Source organism: Suricata suricatta, chromosome 7 (assembly GCF_006229205.1).
Source record: "Suricata suricatta isolate VVHF042 chromosome 7, meerkat_22Aug2017_6uvM2_HiC, whole genome shotgun sequence".
Classification (NCBI taxonomy): Eukaryota; Metazoa; Chordata; class Mammalia; order Carnivora; family Herpestidae; genus Suricata; species Suricata suricatta.
In genome coordinates, this window is record NC_043706.1 from 31,415,545 (window position 1) to 31,429,916 (window position 14,372).

The 14,372-nt window shown below is 57.4% G+C and overlaps 2 protein-coding genes across 3 annotated transcripts; one reads left to right on the forward strand and one right to left on the reverse strand.

The window, feature by feature from the left end:
- Positions 1 to 696: 696 nt before the first annotated feature.
- BAK1 (BCL2 antagonist/killer 1) lies at positions 697 to 7,340 on the reverse strand. Of its 2 annotated transcripts, none has more exons than XM_029945148.1 (6): positions 7,113 to 7,340; positions 4,994 to 5,094; positions 3,867 to 4,002; positions 3,398 to 3,541; positions 2,135 to 2,315; positions 697 to 2,003 (listed from the first exon to the last, which is right to left on the reverse strand). In XM_029945148.1, exons 2-6 carry the CDS (start codon positions 5,061 to 5,063, stop codon positions 1,899 to 1,901), a joined length of 636 nt encoding a protein of 211 aa, XP_029801008.1. In that variant the 5' UTR covers positions 5,064 to 5,094; positions 7,113 to 7,340; the 3' UTR covers positions 697 to 1,898. The 2 variants fall into 2 exon arrangements, with proteins under 2 accessions (XP_029801008.1, XP_029801009.1); XM_029945149.1 differs by lacking the exon at positions 7,113 to 7,340 and adding an exon at positions 6,003 to 6,687.
- Positions 7,341 to 8,593: 1,253 nt separating this feature from the next.
- On the forward strand, positions 8,594 to 14,009 carry LOC115296233 (gametogenetin-binding protein 1-like). Its single transcript, XM_029944699.1, has 6 exons — positions 8,594 to 9,134; positions 9,688 to 9,806; positions 10,286 to 10,380; positions 10,586 to 10,727; positions 11,622 to 11,761; positions 13,740 to 14,009. Exons 1-6 carry the CDS (start codon positions 8,668 to 8,670, stop codon positions 13,788 to 13,790), a joined length of 1,014 nt encoding a protein of 337 aa, XP_029800559.1. The 5' UTR covers positions 8,594 to 8,667; the 3' UTR covers positions 13,791 to 14,009.
- The last annotated feature ends 363 nt before the right edge of the window (positions 14,010 to 14,372 follow it).

A 14,372-nucleotide genomic window follows, 5' to 3' on the forward strand; every position in this document is an offset into this window, starting at 1 on the left:
AGGGAGAGGGGCCAAGACCCCCTCAGGGAGTGCAAGTGAAGCCCCTAAGTCCTTTAGGACTTGCATGTGACGGTTTTGGAAAGGTGTCAGAAACACAGACCCGGGTGCCCAGGACTGGAAAGACTTTGGAACATTTGAACGCCTCCGTGCTTGTTATTTTTATCACTCCTAGCTCTCTTTTCCCAGAGGGACTCCTATGTAGCACGAAATTCCTGGAATCAAAAGCCCTGTGTGTGCTAGTTGTGGGGATCATGGGGAAGAGACGACTGGGACACGGGACACGGTGTCCCAGGCAGAGCCAGGTGTGGGGGAGAAGGGCTTTTTGAGCCAGCATGAATGGTGGCCCCAGGGAGAGCCATTCAAAGCAGGCCTGAGGTGGCCTCTAGGAGTCCCCAGACATATGCAGCTGCCCTACCAGCCAAAGCCCAGAGTCTCCCAACTTCCTAAAGGGTGGGAAACTTGCCTGGGACACGAAGACATGAGAGAAGTGCCTGGAAGAAGGGGTTTGGAGAGGTGGGGAGGAGCCTAGGCCTTGTAGGGAGCTGGGGCCTGGGAGAACCACACCCAGGCCTCTACAGGATTCTGAAGGCCCAGTATGAGCTTTTATCCAGTAATGAACCAGGTAAATGCCAGGCACGCCCAGGTTCCCCCAATCCAGGCTGGTGGAGAGAGGGGTAGCAGAGGATGATACAAAAATTACCAAATGGGAACCAGAGATTGAAGTTTATTTCAGACACACTCAGAAGGTGGGGGCCGGCCACTGGGCTCCATCTGCATCCCCTCCCTCATTTGGCTTAATATACCCCCAAACCCCTAGACTGTGCAAGAGAGACAAGGCACTCCCGCCCCCACCCACAGGAGGGGCTTAGGCAGTTGAGGAGTGTGGAGACTGGGGGGTCACAGGGTAGAGTTCAAGTATTCAGTTTCCCCATCCACACCCCCAGATTACACTGTGCCCAGGCCGTGAGGGAAGATCCCAACCCTGGGGTTCCTAGTGACGTTTAACAGCTCTTTCCTCAGAAACCTCAAGATGAGTTCCTTACCCCCTTTCCCTGACAATAACAAAACGATCCTAAATTCTATAGTCGGGGCAAGGAAGGAACCTCAGCACTCCACTGGCCCAAGACCTCTCCTTCCTTATCTGGAGTGATGGAGGCGGGGTGGGCTTCACTTGTAGTGAATAGGTTGGATTTAAGTGGTAATAGATGAGGGGAAGGGAGAGAACTGAGGATCTTGGGAGGCGGGTTGGGGGGTGCTGATGAAGTTCTGACAGCTCTGGTCTGCACCCCCCACCCCATCTCCACCTCACACGAGGCCCAGAATCCCTGAGAGTCCACTGCAAAGGCGATATGGAGTGGCAGGAGTGGGGGCAGGGGGAGAGCTTAGGAAGGGCCAGGGCTAGGCTGAATCCTAGGGAACACGGGGTGGCCTACTAACCCCCGCACCCAGAGTTCCTGGTTGGGCAGAGTGGTGGGAATGGGAGGGGCAGAGGGAGGGTCCTTCCAAGGGACCTTCCAAGGTCCTTCCAATATAAAGATATAACCATTAAAATTTTTGAGGGGGGAAGTGACTCTCAGCCTCTTGCTTCCCCAAGTTGTGAATCTCCCCAGTGCCTAATAGATAGGGCTGAGGGTGTCCCAGAGAGCTGAGGAAGAAGGCTATAGCCCCTCTCTGACAGGATGGGGCCCAGAGAGGGGGCCCATTAGCACCATGCAATGTTGGGGCACCCCTGGCAGCCTGACTGACCCAGGTAGGGGTCCTCCCAAAGCTGGAGTGCCCACTTGCTAAAGCTTCTATATTCTTGAGGGAGACCCCTATAGAGGAGGGGTTGAGGGGAGAAGGCTTGGCTGAAGCCCAGGCAGGGGTCTCTGCTAGGACCCCAAAGGGTCCTCAGGGAGTCATGATTTGAAGAATCTTCGTACCACAAACTGGCCCAACAGAACCACAGACAGAACGATCAGCACGTTGACGATGGGGCCATTTCCCAAGTTCAGGGCTGCCACCTGCCAAGAGACAGAGACAGAGGGGCTGGCAGCACATACAGGCACTCCAGGGCTGGGGGAGGGCTGGGGGAGAGCAGGGGGAGAGGCACCCCCAGCAGCAGGAGGGAGGCTGCCGATGCTTGGGCACTTACCCAGCCGCCCCTCTGCGCAATCCACCGGGTAATGCAGTGACGCAGCATGATGTTGACCACCAAGGTGGTCACCTGGCCCAGGAAGCCGGTCAGGCCGCGCTGGTAGATGTGTAGGGCCAGGCGGTAGCCGAAGCCCAGGAGAGCCACCACTCGGCCCCAGTTGATGCCACTCTCAAACAGACTGCAGGTAGAGTGTTGATACTGTCAGTGGAGACCCCCAGAGGGCCCTGCAGCCTGCTTCTCCTCTCCCACCATCTGGTGACAACCCACCCCACTCCCAGCTAGAAAGCAAAATGGCTTGGCTGTGAATCAAGGTGGCAGAGTTGCCCCAGCCTGGCCTCAGTTTGGGAAAAGCCTGCATCTCTGTGAAAGGAGGAAACTCAGAGGGCATCTGGGTGGGCTGCTGCCACCAGGTTGTGGCCCCAGCGCCAAGGGCAGAAGGACAGAGCGCAGGGAAGGCAGAGCGAGCGGATGGGAGCAGCACGGAGATTACCTGTGGGTGTTGCTGCTGGCCTGGCAGCCCGAGAGACAGCAGAGAGAAAAGGACAAAGAGGAGGTTAGGACAGGACCTGGAATCAGAGTGGAGTGGGGGAGGCCTCGAAGGACAGGGGCAGGATGTTTCAGGTCTGAGCGCTCACCCTCAGTCTGTCACCCACTCCTACCTTCACCCCAGCTTCAGCCACTCGACGCTGACTCCTAACCCAGATGTAACAGCAGGGGACACCTTTAAGTACGGACACTGTTCTGTCTTTCCTCTGCTTTGCAGACGTGGGGACTGAGGGCCATAGTCTTACAGCGCCAATAAGCAGCAAAGCTGAAATTTGACCCGGCCACGTGTGCTCTCTAACCATACCAGATTGCCTTTTGGACACCACATTGTAGCAAAGGGAAACCATTTTGAGGCCATTCGCAATCTGACCAGCTTTGGTATGAAACATGGTTCCAAATCGGAAGGCTGGCTGTCTCAGCTGGGCTGAGGAGCTCAGGGGACATCCCTACTCTGGCATGTCTATAGTCCTGATCTAGCTGGTCCGGTCCCCAGTGCCCAAGCTCAGCAGAGCTGTGAGCTTATATACCAAAGCTACGGGGAGTCTGGGGCCCAGAGAGAGAAAGACAGGACCCAAGGCCATGTGTGAGTCAACAGCAGACACAGGGTGGCACACACGTCTCTTGACATCGACAGAGAAGCGTGCATCTCCCATCCCATGGACAGGGTGCAGTGCGGGGCTGACAGCACAGCACAGAGGCCAGGGCCAGGGCTACCTCGAGGCAATCTTGGTGAAAAGTTCATAGGCGTTCTCTGCTGTGGGTTGCAGGCTCTGTAGCATGGCCTGGAACTCCGAATCGTAGCGCTGGTTGATGTTGTCCCCAATGATGGCGAGCTGCCGGCCCACCTGCCCCATGGTGCTGGAGGAATGGGAGGCAGGTAGGTGAGCAGAGGGGCAGGCAGGGCTGGGGCCTGGACTCAGGGAGAGGGGCTTCTGCCTAAGAGGTCCTTGGCCTTGTGGACCTCTCCTTGGAAGTTCCTGACTGTGTTTTCAGACATGAGGGCAGAGCCCAGGGGCACGGGACAGGCGTATGCTATAAAGGGTCCAAGGTCCCAGATCAGGGGTGGGCAGGGGGTGCCCCAGATGAAAAAGGCCTCCCCAGTTCCCAGGACCTGCGCAGCAACACCACGCAAGCCTCCAGCTCCCTGAAGATGTCCCTGTGGGCCCAGAGGGCTGTTGCTCACCTGCTGGGTTCTAGGGGCAAGGTGACCATTTCCGGGTCAGCAGGCACAGCTGCCCCCTGTGCCTCCTGCTCCTGCCGATGACGGTAAAACACATAGCTGCGGAAAACCTCCTCGGTGTCCCGGGCTACCTGCTCCTCTGAGGATCAAAGCCAGGAGTCAGGGAGGAAGGCTGGACCGTGCGGCCCCATGCTTTGTGGACGGGTCACTCTTCCTCAAGGCCTCGGGCTGTCCTTGCCTGTGGACGGAAGTGTCCCTACTCCAGCCCTTAGTTAACAACTAGTGTACAGATATTTTTTCTAGCCCTTTTCACTTAAAGCTCACACTAGCCTCGTGAAGTAGACAAACCCCAGTTTACAGATGGGGAAGCCGAGGCAGGGGGTGTTTACATAACGTGTACGAGGTCACACCGTTCGCATGAGCAGTGAAGCCAGGACATTATCCCAGGCATGTGGGCCTCTGAGTTTTAGTGTGTACAGGCGAGGGAGCCCTTGTAGTTCAGGGAATGTGAGACACAAAATTTGGAATTGTAGCTTTGGGCCCAGAAGAGTCACACAGGGACAGAGTGACATACAGGGACTTCACCCAAAGCCCAGGGGGCTGCCTGCAGTGGGCTGGGAATCGCAGCCCTTTGATGGTTCCCTAGGAAAAGGGAAGAAGGGCAGCCATCTTACTTCCTCCCCAAAGTCATAACAATCGCTCTCACCAGTCAGCAGGCCTGAAGGGGTGATAAGCCTAGGAACTTCCTTCTTTGTCCTACAGTAGGAATACAATGGCCACGCCCCACTCTTCTTTCTCCTCAGCCCATCCCACCCCCTCTTCCTGGAGATGGCGCTGTGCCCACCTCACAGTCTCTCCGGGGCCTCTCCTAGCCTCTGCCCTCCACCCCCAGGCCCAGACTCCTCCCCCGCTTCCAGCGCTTCACCGGGATGGCAATCCAACTTCTGAGACCCCTTGCACACACCTGCCCTGGGTAGAGAGATGCTTTTCTCCTTCACCCGAGGTGAGTGAAGTGGGGCAGGAGAGCCTGCCTGTAAGTCCTGCCTGGCCCTGTCCACTCCTGCTCTCTCCAACCTCTCAGACAGCCCTGGTGGTTGTGGGATGTGTGAGCGGGGCAGAGAGACCCTTACCAGAAGTAGCAGGCGGGGCAGTCTCTCCACACCCCTCCCTGGGAGGACCTGGGCCTTGCCCGGATGCCATTTCTCAGGTCCCTGGGGAGGACAGCGTCAGCCTGTGGGGATGGATGAGAGACAGCAGGGATGAGGATGGGCAGGGGCTGTTGATGAGGGGGTCCCCTGGCCACACAGGGAGGAGGGCATCCCCCACTCCCAAAAAGACCCCACCACTCTAGCCCCAGCCGAGTCCCATTTCACCACCTTGGGTCCCCGTGGAGTCGGTTGGAGAATCAGAACCTACCGACCATTTCACTAACCAGAGAGAGGGAGAAAGGCAAGGCCGTCAAGATTTGCACCTAAGGCCCTGGACCCCGGAGACTAGGGCCCTGCGGGGGTGGGGAGGGGTTGTAGTAGTGCTCTCAAGGGTCTCCAGTCATTTTCACCTCGCTCCTAGGCAAGCGAGGCTGGTTTCAAAGGCTGGGGTTCTTTCCACTGCGCCTGGGGCCTCCTGCACCCTCTCTAGCACACACTTACCACAGGATTGCCACCTTCTAGCCAACGACCTATGAGGCCTGTGCTCGAAGGCTTCCCCTTGGCCGGTCAGAGCATGCCTGTTTTCCAGCTCAGGCCTGTTAGCTACGAACACTTTCTGAGCACCTATGGTGTACTCACTACCACTCTCCCAGGGGTGTCACACACTGAATGTGTCACCCAGCATGGGAAGCATCATCACACATGCCCCTTTTACAGGTGGCAAAAGTGAGGCCCCAAGAAGTTAGGGCCCGAGGCCACATAACCACTCAGGGAGTCAGGTTCATAATCTGAATTTTCATGAGTTTATACACTCAATTCTCAAGATTTATTTTCCAGTTTGTGGACTTCAGAGAGTATCCTTCCAAGGCAAGGTTACCTGTTTCCACCCACCTGTGCTCCTCCCATTCCTGCCTTGCAGGGAGCTGAGGAAGCCTCCTCCATAGCCGCCCCACCCCGCCCCCCACCTCACGTGGGTACCCCCACCACATACCTTCGGTCCTGTCCCTGGCCCCAGCTTTCCTCCTTGCTCAGTCCTGGCCGCAGCCCTGACCTGCTCTGTGAACCCTCCACAGAGGGAGTATTTCCTGGATGTGAGCTGTTTCACTTTCAATTTGCACCCTTCATACCCACCCGAAAGCTGCCTCCATCACTTTTTTGGGGAAGTGCCCTTCCTCCAACCTCAAGGGAAGGCCCAGTCCCACCCTGGACTGAGCACAGCCACCTCCTCCGCCCAGGGAGGACCTGACTACCCCACCCCCCTTGGCCTGTCACGCCTGGGGCCATTTTCAAAAGTGCCCCAAGGCAAGAGCTCTCCAGAAGGTGTGGGGGAGGGCTCTCCACCCCTCTGCTTCCTGGGAGCAGGGTTAGGGAGAAGGCCCATCCTCCTGGCCTCCCCTCCCTGCCTCCGGCCCTGGGAGCCAGCTTGAAACAGATCTTTGCCATCCTTACTCCTTTCGGAAGATGCCTTTTCCTCTCCCCTTGTCCCTGAACTAAACCCAACCCGGAATCCCCAGGACAGCAGGGCAGGAGGATGCTGATTGCACCACCAACTCTCTCTACCTCAACCCCAGGGGCTCACTGCTCAGGTGTAGTTGGAGCATCAGAAGGGCCACCAGGGCCAGAGGCCTATACCGACCTGGGCCTACCCTTGCCCTCATCCCAGTGGCCTGACTTCCTGGTAAGGGGAGTCCACTGTCCCTACTTTCCGGGCTTAGAATGTTCCCCAGGGGGAGATGCCTGGTTGGGGTGCAGACCCAGTCTAGGAAGCAGCAGGAAGCACCAGGAAAGTTCTCTCCCTGACCTTGACCTTGGCTCCGATCTCCACTCCCCAACTCTCACCCCACCCCACCCCACCCCAGATTGCTAAAGGACCTGGTTCTTTAGTACCAGATTTCTTGGCAGGAAGGGCAATGGGGGGAGCTATCTAAGGGGAAGCCAGAGGGAGCCCCGGCTGGATCAGGCCCCCAGCAGGGGTTGGCGGAGCTGCCCAGGCAAGTCTCCAGGCCTCCCCGTCCCCACCCGACTGCCCCCAAGCTCCTTGTACCCCCTGGGCCTGGGGCTGCCGAAAGCTCGGAGCATGGGCAAGACCCTTCCACCTTACCTGCCCGGACCCTCGCCCAGGCCCAGGATGGTTCGCAGGGCCAAGGCCAGAGATCCTGATGAGGGGCCAGCGGCTGCTCCCGGGGGTCGGGTGCCCAGGCCTGGCTTCCTGGAACAGGCGTCAGTGAAGTCTGGACTGATGTCTGGACGCAGCAGCCTCTGCTTGCCCCGGCTTAGCCCTAGGGACCCGTGAGGCTGCCGGGATCCTAGACGTGCCGGCAGCTCCCGGCTCCAATTAGCTCCCTCTAGAGGAAGTTGCTGTGTGGCCGCCGGATGCAGATGAAGGGCCTATAGCCTGGGGATAGGTCTGGGCTGTGTCGCAGAGGAGTGCTCCACCCTTTACACTTGACTCCCCTCCCCATCAAGTGACAGGGCTCCCTTTCTCCCACTTCTTTTTTTTTTTTCTTTCTCCCACTTCTGATTCCGAGTCCTGGTCTTTAACCCCTTTCATCAACCAACACCAATAAAAAAGCCAGGATGGCAGAGTTCCTTAAACACCACAGTGGGCCTTGCACTTTAGTTACCATTGTCTCATTGAATCTTTTCTTTCCTTTTATTTTTAAACGGTCTGATACTAGTTTTATTCATTTATTTGGATGGGGGCATGCAGGCTTACATACACACACATACAGTGGCACGCAAACAGGGGAGGGGCAGAGGGAGAAGGGGAGAAAGAATCTTAAACAGGCTCCACACTCAGCTCAGAGCCCAATATGGGGCTGGATCTCACCACTGTGAGACCTTGACCGGAACTGAAATCAAGAGTTGGATGCTTAACCGATTGAGCCACTCAGGTGCGCTTCCACTGAATCTTTTCAATATCTCTTGGAAGTAAGTGCTGTCTGTTGCACCCATTTTACAGACAAACAAACTGAGGCTGAGTGGGTTTAAGGAACTCCCAAGGTCACTAAGCTGGGTTTGTAATCACGTCTATAGGTTCCATGGGGAATAATAGTACTAAGTTGAGATTCAACGTGCAGTTAAGACGGGAGCACGAGGCACCCTGGTGGTCTCTGGAGATTTGAAATCCTAAAAGTGATAGGCAAGTAAAGGAGATGAAAACTGAGGTGTCTGTGTAACCCTGGGCACGTGCAAGTGGATGCTGAGAGGCAAGAAAAGAGGGAGGACAGACACTATCTGGCTGTGAGGAATGGTTCTCAAGGACATGCAGCCCCCAACCAGGGAAGGACAAGCCAGGTGGAGAGAGGTGTGTACAGGGGCCCCGAGAGCCCCTGCCCCCTTCTCAGTCCAAGCACCCCCAGCTTCCTCTGCCTGCTCCCCACCCCCATGCCTACGCAGCCTCGTTAGCCACCTCCAGTCTGCCTTCTCATACCTTCTTCCCCTGCCTCCTCGCCCTCCCCGCTGCCCTCTCTGCCCCCAAGGAATCCCCTCCACCATGTCTTCCTCCATCATTAGCCCCCCCCCCACCTGACCTTTGCCTTCTAGAACTCCTGGAAGTTTCCAACTGGAAGTTTTAATTTGAAAACTCCTCCTGTTCTTAAGCCGTTGGTGGGGTGGCTGTGGCAGCCCCTCCCTCCGAGGCAGGCTCTTTCAGGATGGAGGCCCCCGCTCCAACCCCTCAATCCCGAATTTTGGGCCGCTCCTCCATGTCCCGCTTTTTCCGTAGCCTGGTGAGGAGCAAGGGCAGCCCAAAGAGCTCTGACAAGGCCCTGAAAGGAAGTCGGGCATGCCCCTCGCAAGAGCAAGACGCCACCCCACTGATGATGAACTGCCAGGGAGGGGTGGGGAGGAAGGAGCCAAGGCCATCCACCACACCGCCCTACATGTTCTCTGTGGCCCTGCCACGGCAGGATCCCCTGGGGCTAGGGGTGGGGGACACAAGGGCCCAGACGCCCACTCCCATGGAAGTCCTGAGGGTGGGGGCCCAGGATGTAGAGGTGAAGCCCGTCCTGCCCAGGGGAAGCCAGGAAGTGCTGGGCAGCCTGTCTGAGAAAGAGGAAAGACAAGAAGCAAAGGAGGAGCCAGCATGGGAGGCCTCCCGGGATTCAGGGACCTCAGACAGGTGAGGGACTGGGCTGTGGATGGTGGGCGGGAGCCTGGGATGGGGGTACTGGGGGCAAGGCTAGGGGACCCAAGGTGAGGAAGGCCCAGGAATGTGGGTCTTCGCATGGGTGGAGGAGGGGCAGAGGCACAGGGGTTGAGGGGGGACAGAGGTATCAAGGATCGGAAGGAGCCCGGGGACAGGGATATTGGGGGGGCAGAGATGGGGTGGGTCTTCCCACAAGTAAGGGATTGTGGGTAGAGGTGCCAAAGATAGAGGAAGGACAGGCTGGGGACTGGGACAAGAGAGTGCCAGGGTGAGCCAGGCCACCACTGCTTCCCAGCTCCTCCTGATCCTCACTCCACTCTGTCTTCCCTCCCACTCTCTCTCTCCTTGTTCTCACTCCCATGGGGACTTGGCTCCACTCCTTCCTCCTCACTCTACCTTCAAGGGAAGGTAGGGGGCTGAGCAGGGCCTATAGGAGGGCCCTTGGGGACTCTAGGGGAGTTAGGGAGCCTTTGCCACATGTCTGCACTCCACCTGCTCCCCCCATCTGTCTCTGCTTCGGGATCAGGGGCCACATTGCTCAAGCTTTGGAGGTGGAGCAAGGATGCCTGCAGAGGGCCATGAGGCCCCCGGAGGTCAACCCCGAGACCTTCACCCAGGAGGAGGAGAAGGACTGGCTGCTTGACAGTGAGTGTGGTGGCTGCAGGTGTCGGGGCAGTGCCAGAAATAGATCCTGTTCCTCAGAGGCCTCGGGGGGGGGGGGGGGGGGGGGGGGGGGGGGGGGGGGGGGGGGGGGGGGGGGGGGGGGGGGGGGGGGGGCCTGGAAGGGCTCAGGATAGTGTGAGGGAATGCTGGAGGCCGGCTGCCTGGATATGAATCCACTATACCACGCTGTGCGGCGGGGGCCAGTTGCTCAGCTTTTCTGCGTCTCAGTTTCCTCATTTACAAAATGAGAACGTAACACTATCTATCTCAGAGGGCAGCTGCAAGGAGTCAGTGGAATGTCCTTTGCAAAGTGCCTCATACTGTGCCGGGCACGTAGTAGGTGTTTGCTGAAGAAAATGAGGGGACTCAGCCTCACTTCAGCCTGCTCGACGTCCTTGCCCTCCTGGGCCTGGGCTGCCCCTTGTTCCTGTCAGCCTGGCAGTGACCCTGCCCCTTCACAGGAGACCTCAGGCCGGCCTCTTCGAAGATGGGGGGAACTCCTTGGAACCGCTTCCTCACCTTGTACAAGCACCGTCAGAAGTCAGCCCTGGCCAAGGTCTGTCGAACCAGGCTGGTGCAGTAAAGGGGCGGGGCCTGGGTGGGGCTCCGCCCTGCCTTTGGCTGTGCCCCCGGGTTTGTGGCTTGGGCAGACCCCTCTTAACCTTTTGGGCTCCCTCCTGCTTTTTGTTTTATCTGGAGGTGGGGCTCCAGGCTTGGGTCCCTGTCCTCTGCGCCTGCTCAGTGGCCTGGCATGCCCTCAGTTTCCTCTCAAGGAACGCTTTCCTGATGAGAAAGGCAAGAAAGAGGAAATGGAGGAGGACGGCTCATTCAAGATCTGTGTCCCAGGCATTGTGACCCTGCAGTCACCTCTGCATAAGGCGTTTAGGTCAACAGATACAGTGGGTAAGTGGAGGCCCAACCTGCCCTCCGGCCAAGGGGGCTTCCCTTTGGCCCCAGCTCATAGGTGTGATACCAGTTCTTACCACCAGGTGGCATCAGAGGACCTGAGATGACCACTGGAGATGGGGTTGAGGGGGACCAGTGGGTGGCTCAGCTAGAGTCCTTTCTCAAGGTTTGCGAGGCAGTAAGGTGGGGCCTGTGACTGCAGCTTGCGCTCCGGGAGCATCACCCACTCCCCACCCAGAATTCTAACTTGTTCAGTGGGCACCTCCATCCCTGGTTTTCCCATCACACCCTGCTGTGACGGTGCCCCAGTGCTACCCAGACATGGGGAGCAGATGGGTCAGTGGTAGCAGGATAACATGGTCACAGCCATTACTATGGGCCAGACCCTCTTCTGAGCACGTTTCATGACATAGCACTTCACAACTTGGAGGTAGGTCCTATTATAATCTCTACTTTGTAGTGAGGAAACTGAGGCACAGAGAGGTTAAGTGACTTGTCCCAGGTCACACAGTGGTAAGTGGCAGAGCTGGAGGTTGAACCTAGGAAGTTTGGGTAGTTCCAGATGTTTGCTCTTGAATCTGTGGCTGGTGGAGGGTAGGGGCCGATGTCTGCCCCTCACACGCTCTCCCCAGGAGGGGAAGAAACTCACACTCACGAAGGTGGGAGGGAGCGCTTGCCAAGTGAGTTTCCTGGTGAAGTCAGGGAGGTGGGCCAATGGGGTTTGGGCGGCTGCAGGTAATGGAAAACATAGGGGCTGGGGGTGACCAGGGACTGCACAGGCCGGGGAAGAGGCCTGGAGAGCCGAGAGCCAGAGCCACCTCTTCTCCCTTCCCGCCCCAGCAGGTTGCTCCACCCTTCTGCCTGTCCCACGCCCATCTCTCTGACTCTCAGGTTTCGTGGAGTCGGAGTTAAAGAAGCTTTTGGTAGTACAACGGGAGTCCCGCCTCTGGAAGATGGGCAGCCGCGAGGGCCGGGAGCTGCTGAACCAGCCAGAGATCACACTGGAGGAGGCGGGCATTGTGGACGGCCAGGTATGCCTGGCCTGTCCCCCAACCCCACTCCGCGTGAAGGCACTAGAGAGAGTGGGGCCTCCCACCTCCATCGGCCCCTGGCCCTGGCTCTAGCCTCCTACTGTCTGGGTAGGTAAGACACAGTCCTTCTTGGTGGTGGTTTTTCGGGAGGGCCTGAGGCCCTACACATACACTCACGTCTCCATCAGTCTCTCTACCTCTCACTTGACCCAGAGTCCAAAAATCCATTAAAATGAAAAAAAAATTTTTTTAATGTTTATTTATTTTTAGAGAGAGACAGAGAGAGACAAAGTGCCAGAGAGGGAGGAGCAGGGAGAGAGGGAGACACAGAATCCGAAGCAGGCTCCAGGCTCTGAGCTGTCAGCACTGAGCCCAACATGGGGCTTGAACCCACAAACCATGAGGTTATGACCTGAGCCAAAGTTGGATGCTTAACCGACTGAACCACCCAGGCACCTCTAAAAGTCCATTTCTAAGTCGTAACTTTGCCATTCATTTGCTGTGTGGCTTTGGGCAAGTCCCTTCCCCTCTCTGGGCCTCAGTTTCCTCCTCTGTACCATGTCTAGGTGGCTTTTAGTCATCCTTGCAAATCTGTAATTCACATAATGTTGCTCTTATTTTGCTTTCTCTTCCATTCACACCCACGCTTACTCCCCCAAACACACATATAGGTTACCTGTCTGTGTCACACCAGGACCACCCACTGCCCACCTTCCTTGACACTGGCCTTCAAAGTCAGGCCTGTCCCAGACTCTCTTGAGTATACATTGATGGATCTGTTGTTAAAAGAATGTGTCCTTTTTGAGTTCATTTTCTTCCATTCATTCATTCATTCATTCATCAACCTGTTCTTTCATTCAGTGGACATTTGCCCCTGATGGTCTGTAGTTTCCTTTTGCGGGAAAGTAAAGGACAGAGAGTCAGGTTCAGAGACCAAAGGCTTTAGGCGAAGCCCTGCTCTGGCACTGACTTGCTCTGTGACTTTGAATGTAGGCCTTAGCTTCTTTACGTGTAAGGGGACGCTGGTAGAAGGATCCCACAAGAGGGAGAGGGGTTGCCTGCCAGCGGCCAAGGGCACTCCAGTGTTAGGATATGACTTATGCCCGCCACCGGGCACTAGGGGCAGCCTCCCACTGTCCTAAGCCCGCATGCCTGAGTCACAGGAGCCTCTGTGTGCTCTGGGGAATGAGACTGTTGTGCCCCTCACCCCAAACCACATGGCTGGTCAGCTCTGGTAGGAGATTTTGCTTTTTCCTTTTCACACTAAAGGGATCTCATCATGCCCCCCGCCCCCTTCTCCTCCCTCTCCCCTTCAGAACCACCCCTGAGCCAGGGACCACAGCCCTGGGGTAGCCTGAGCAATACTGGGGGGGCCCTAGGGAGTTTCTGTGTGGTGGCCAGTCGGGACCCAGTTCGGTCCTCCCTTGGGGACAGAGCTGCCTCAGGAACATCTTCCTCCTGTGGGTGTTTCAAGGGTCCTATTCTCATCACCACCCCCCACTCTCTCCTGATCTGCCCTCAGGGACACCAGACTGAGGGGGAAGGAAGCTGCCCCCCAGGCTTTGGGGAATGCTGGGGGCCTAGGGGAGGGGCGCTGAGGCAGCCAGAGCAACACCCTAGGCTGGAGGGAAGGGTGCAGAGCCCCCTTGGTGTGGACATTTGCCCCTGATGGTCTGTAGTTTCCTTTTGTGGAAAAGGACAGGGGTGAGGGAGGGGAGGGGTTCGCTGGGGTGCCTGACTCCTGGGGCTTCTATGCCCACCCCCCGCCAACTTAGAGGGAGAAAGGTCTCTCATTTAGTGGGAGGGAGGTGGCTCAGGGCTGGTGGACAGGGAGCCAGCTGTGCGGATATGGGGGGGTGCTGGCATGGCCTCAGGGTGCTTATCTCTGGGGGTAGGAGGGAGCGTTCTGGAGGTACAGAGCTGGAAGGGAGAGCCCAAAGATGCCGAGGCACTTTTTTCACCCACTTCTGCCTCCTAGCACCTGCTCCTGGAGGAGATGGACGAGATGGGAAACTGGCCTCCGGAGTGAAGCTGGTGCTGGCGTCGAGTCTGCCCTGCTCCCAGATCCCTTCAACCTGACGAGGGACTTAGCCTCCCTCTTCTGAGGGCACATCTAAGGAGCCCCAGGGGCCAAGGGGTCTTGGGATAAATGAAATCCATGTGTCTGCAGGGTAGGTCTGCCCAGCAGAATGTTCCTACCTATCAGACTTAGGCCTGTGATATTAATAAAACCCACTTTGACTTTGGCTTCCTTGGCTCTCTGTGGACCCTGCCCATCATCCTCAAGTCAGGAGCAAGCTCACAAGCTCAAGGCTATCCAGGGTGTCCCCAGTGTGGCAGCCCTAATTGCAGAGTCCCGGGTTCCAGTGGAGGGATGCCCCAGTGGGCATCTGAGCTGGAGGACAAGGGGTTTGGTGCACCTGCCCTGGAGGTGGGGAAGGACTGGTGGCCCAGAAGGCCAGGACAGCCCCTGCTACCACAAGACCAGACCCTGTTTGTAGGAGCATCCCTGACTTCCCTCCCTCCTCAGTTCCCAGGCCAGGCTTATGGCCTCATGGGGAGGATCCGGGAATTCTCCAGCAGGAACTTCCTGCCTAGCCAGCACAGGGAC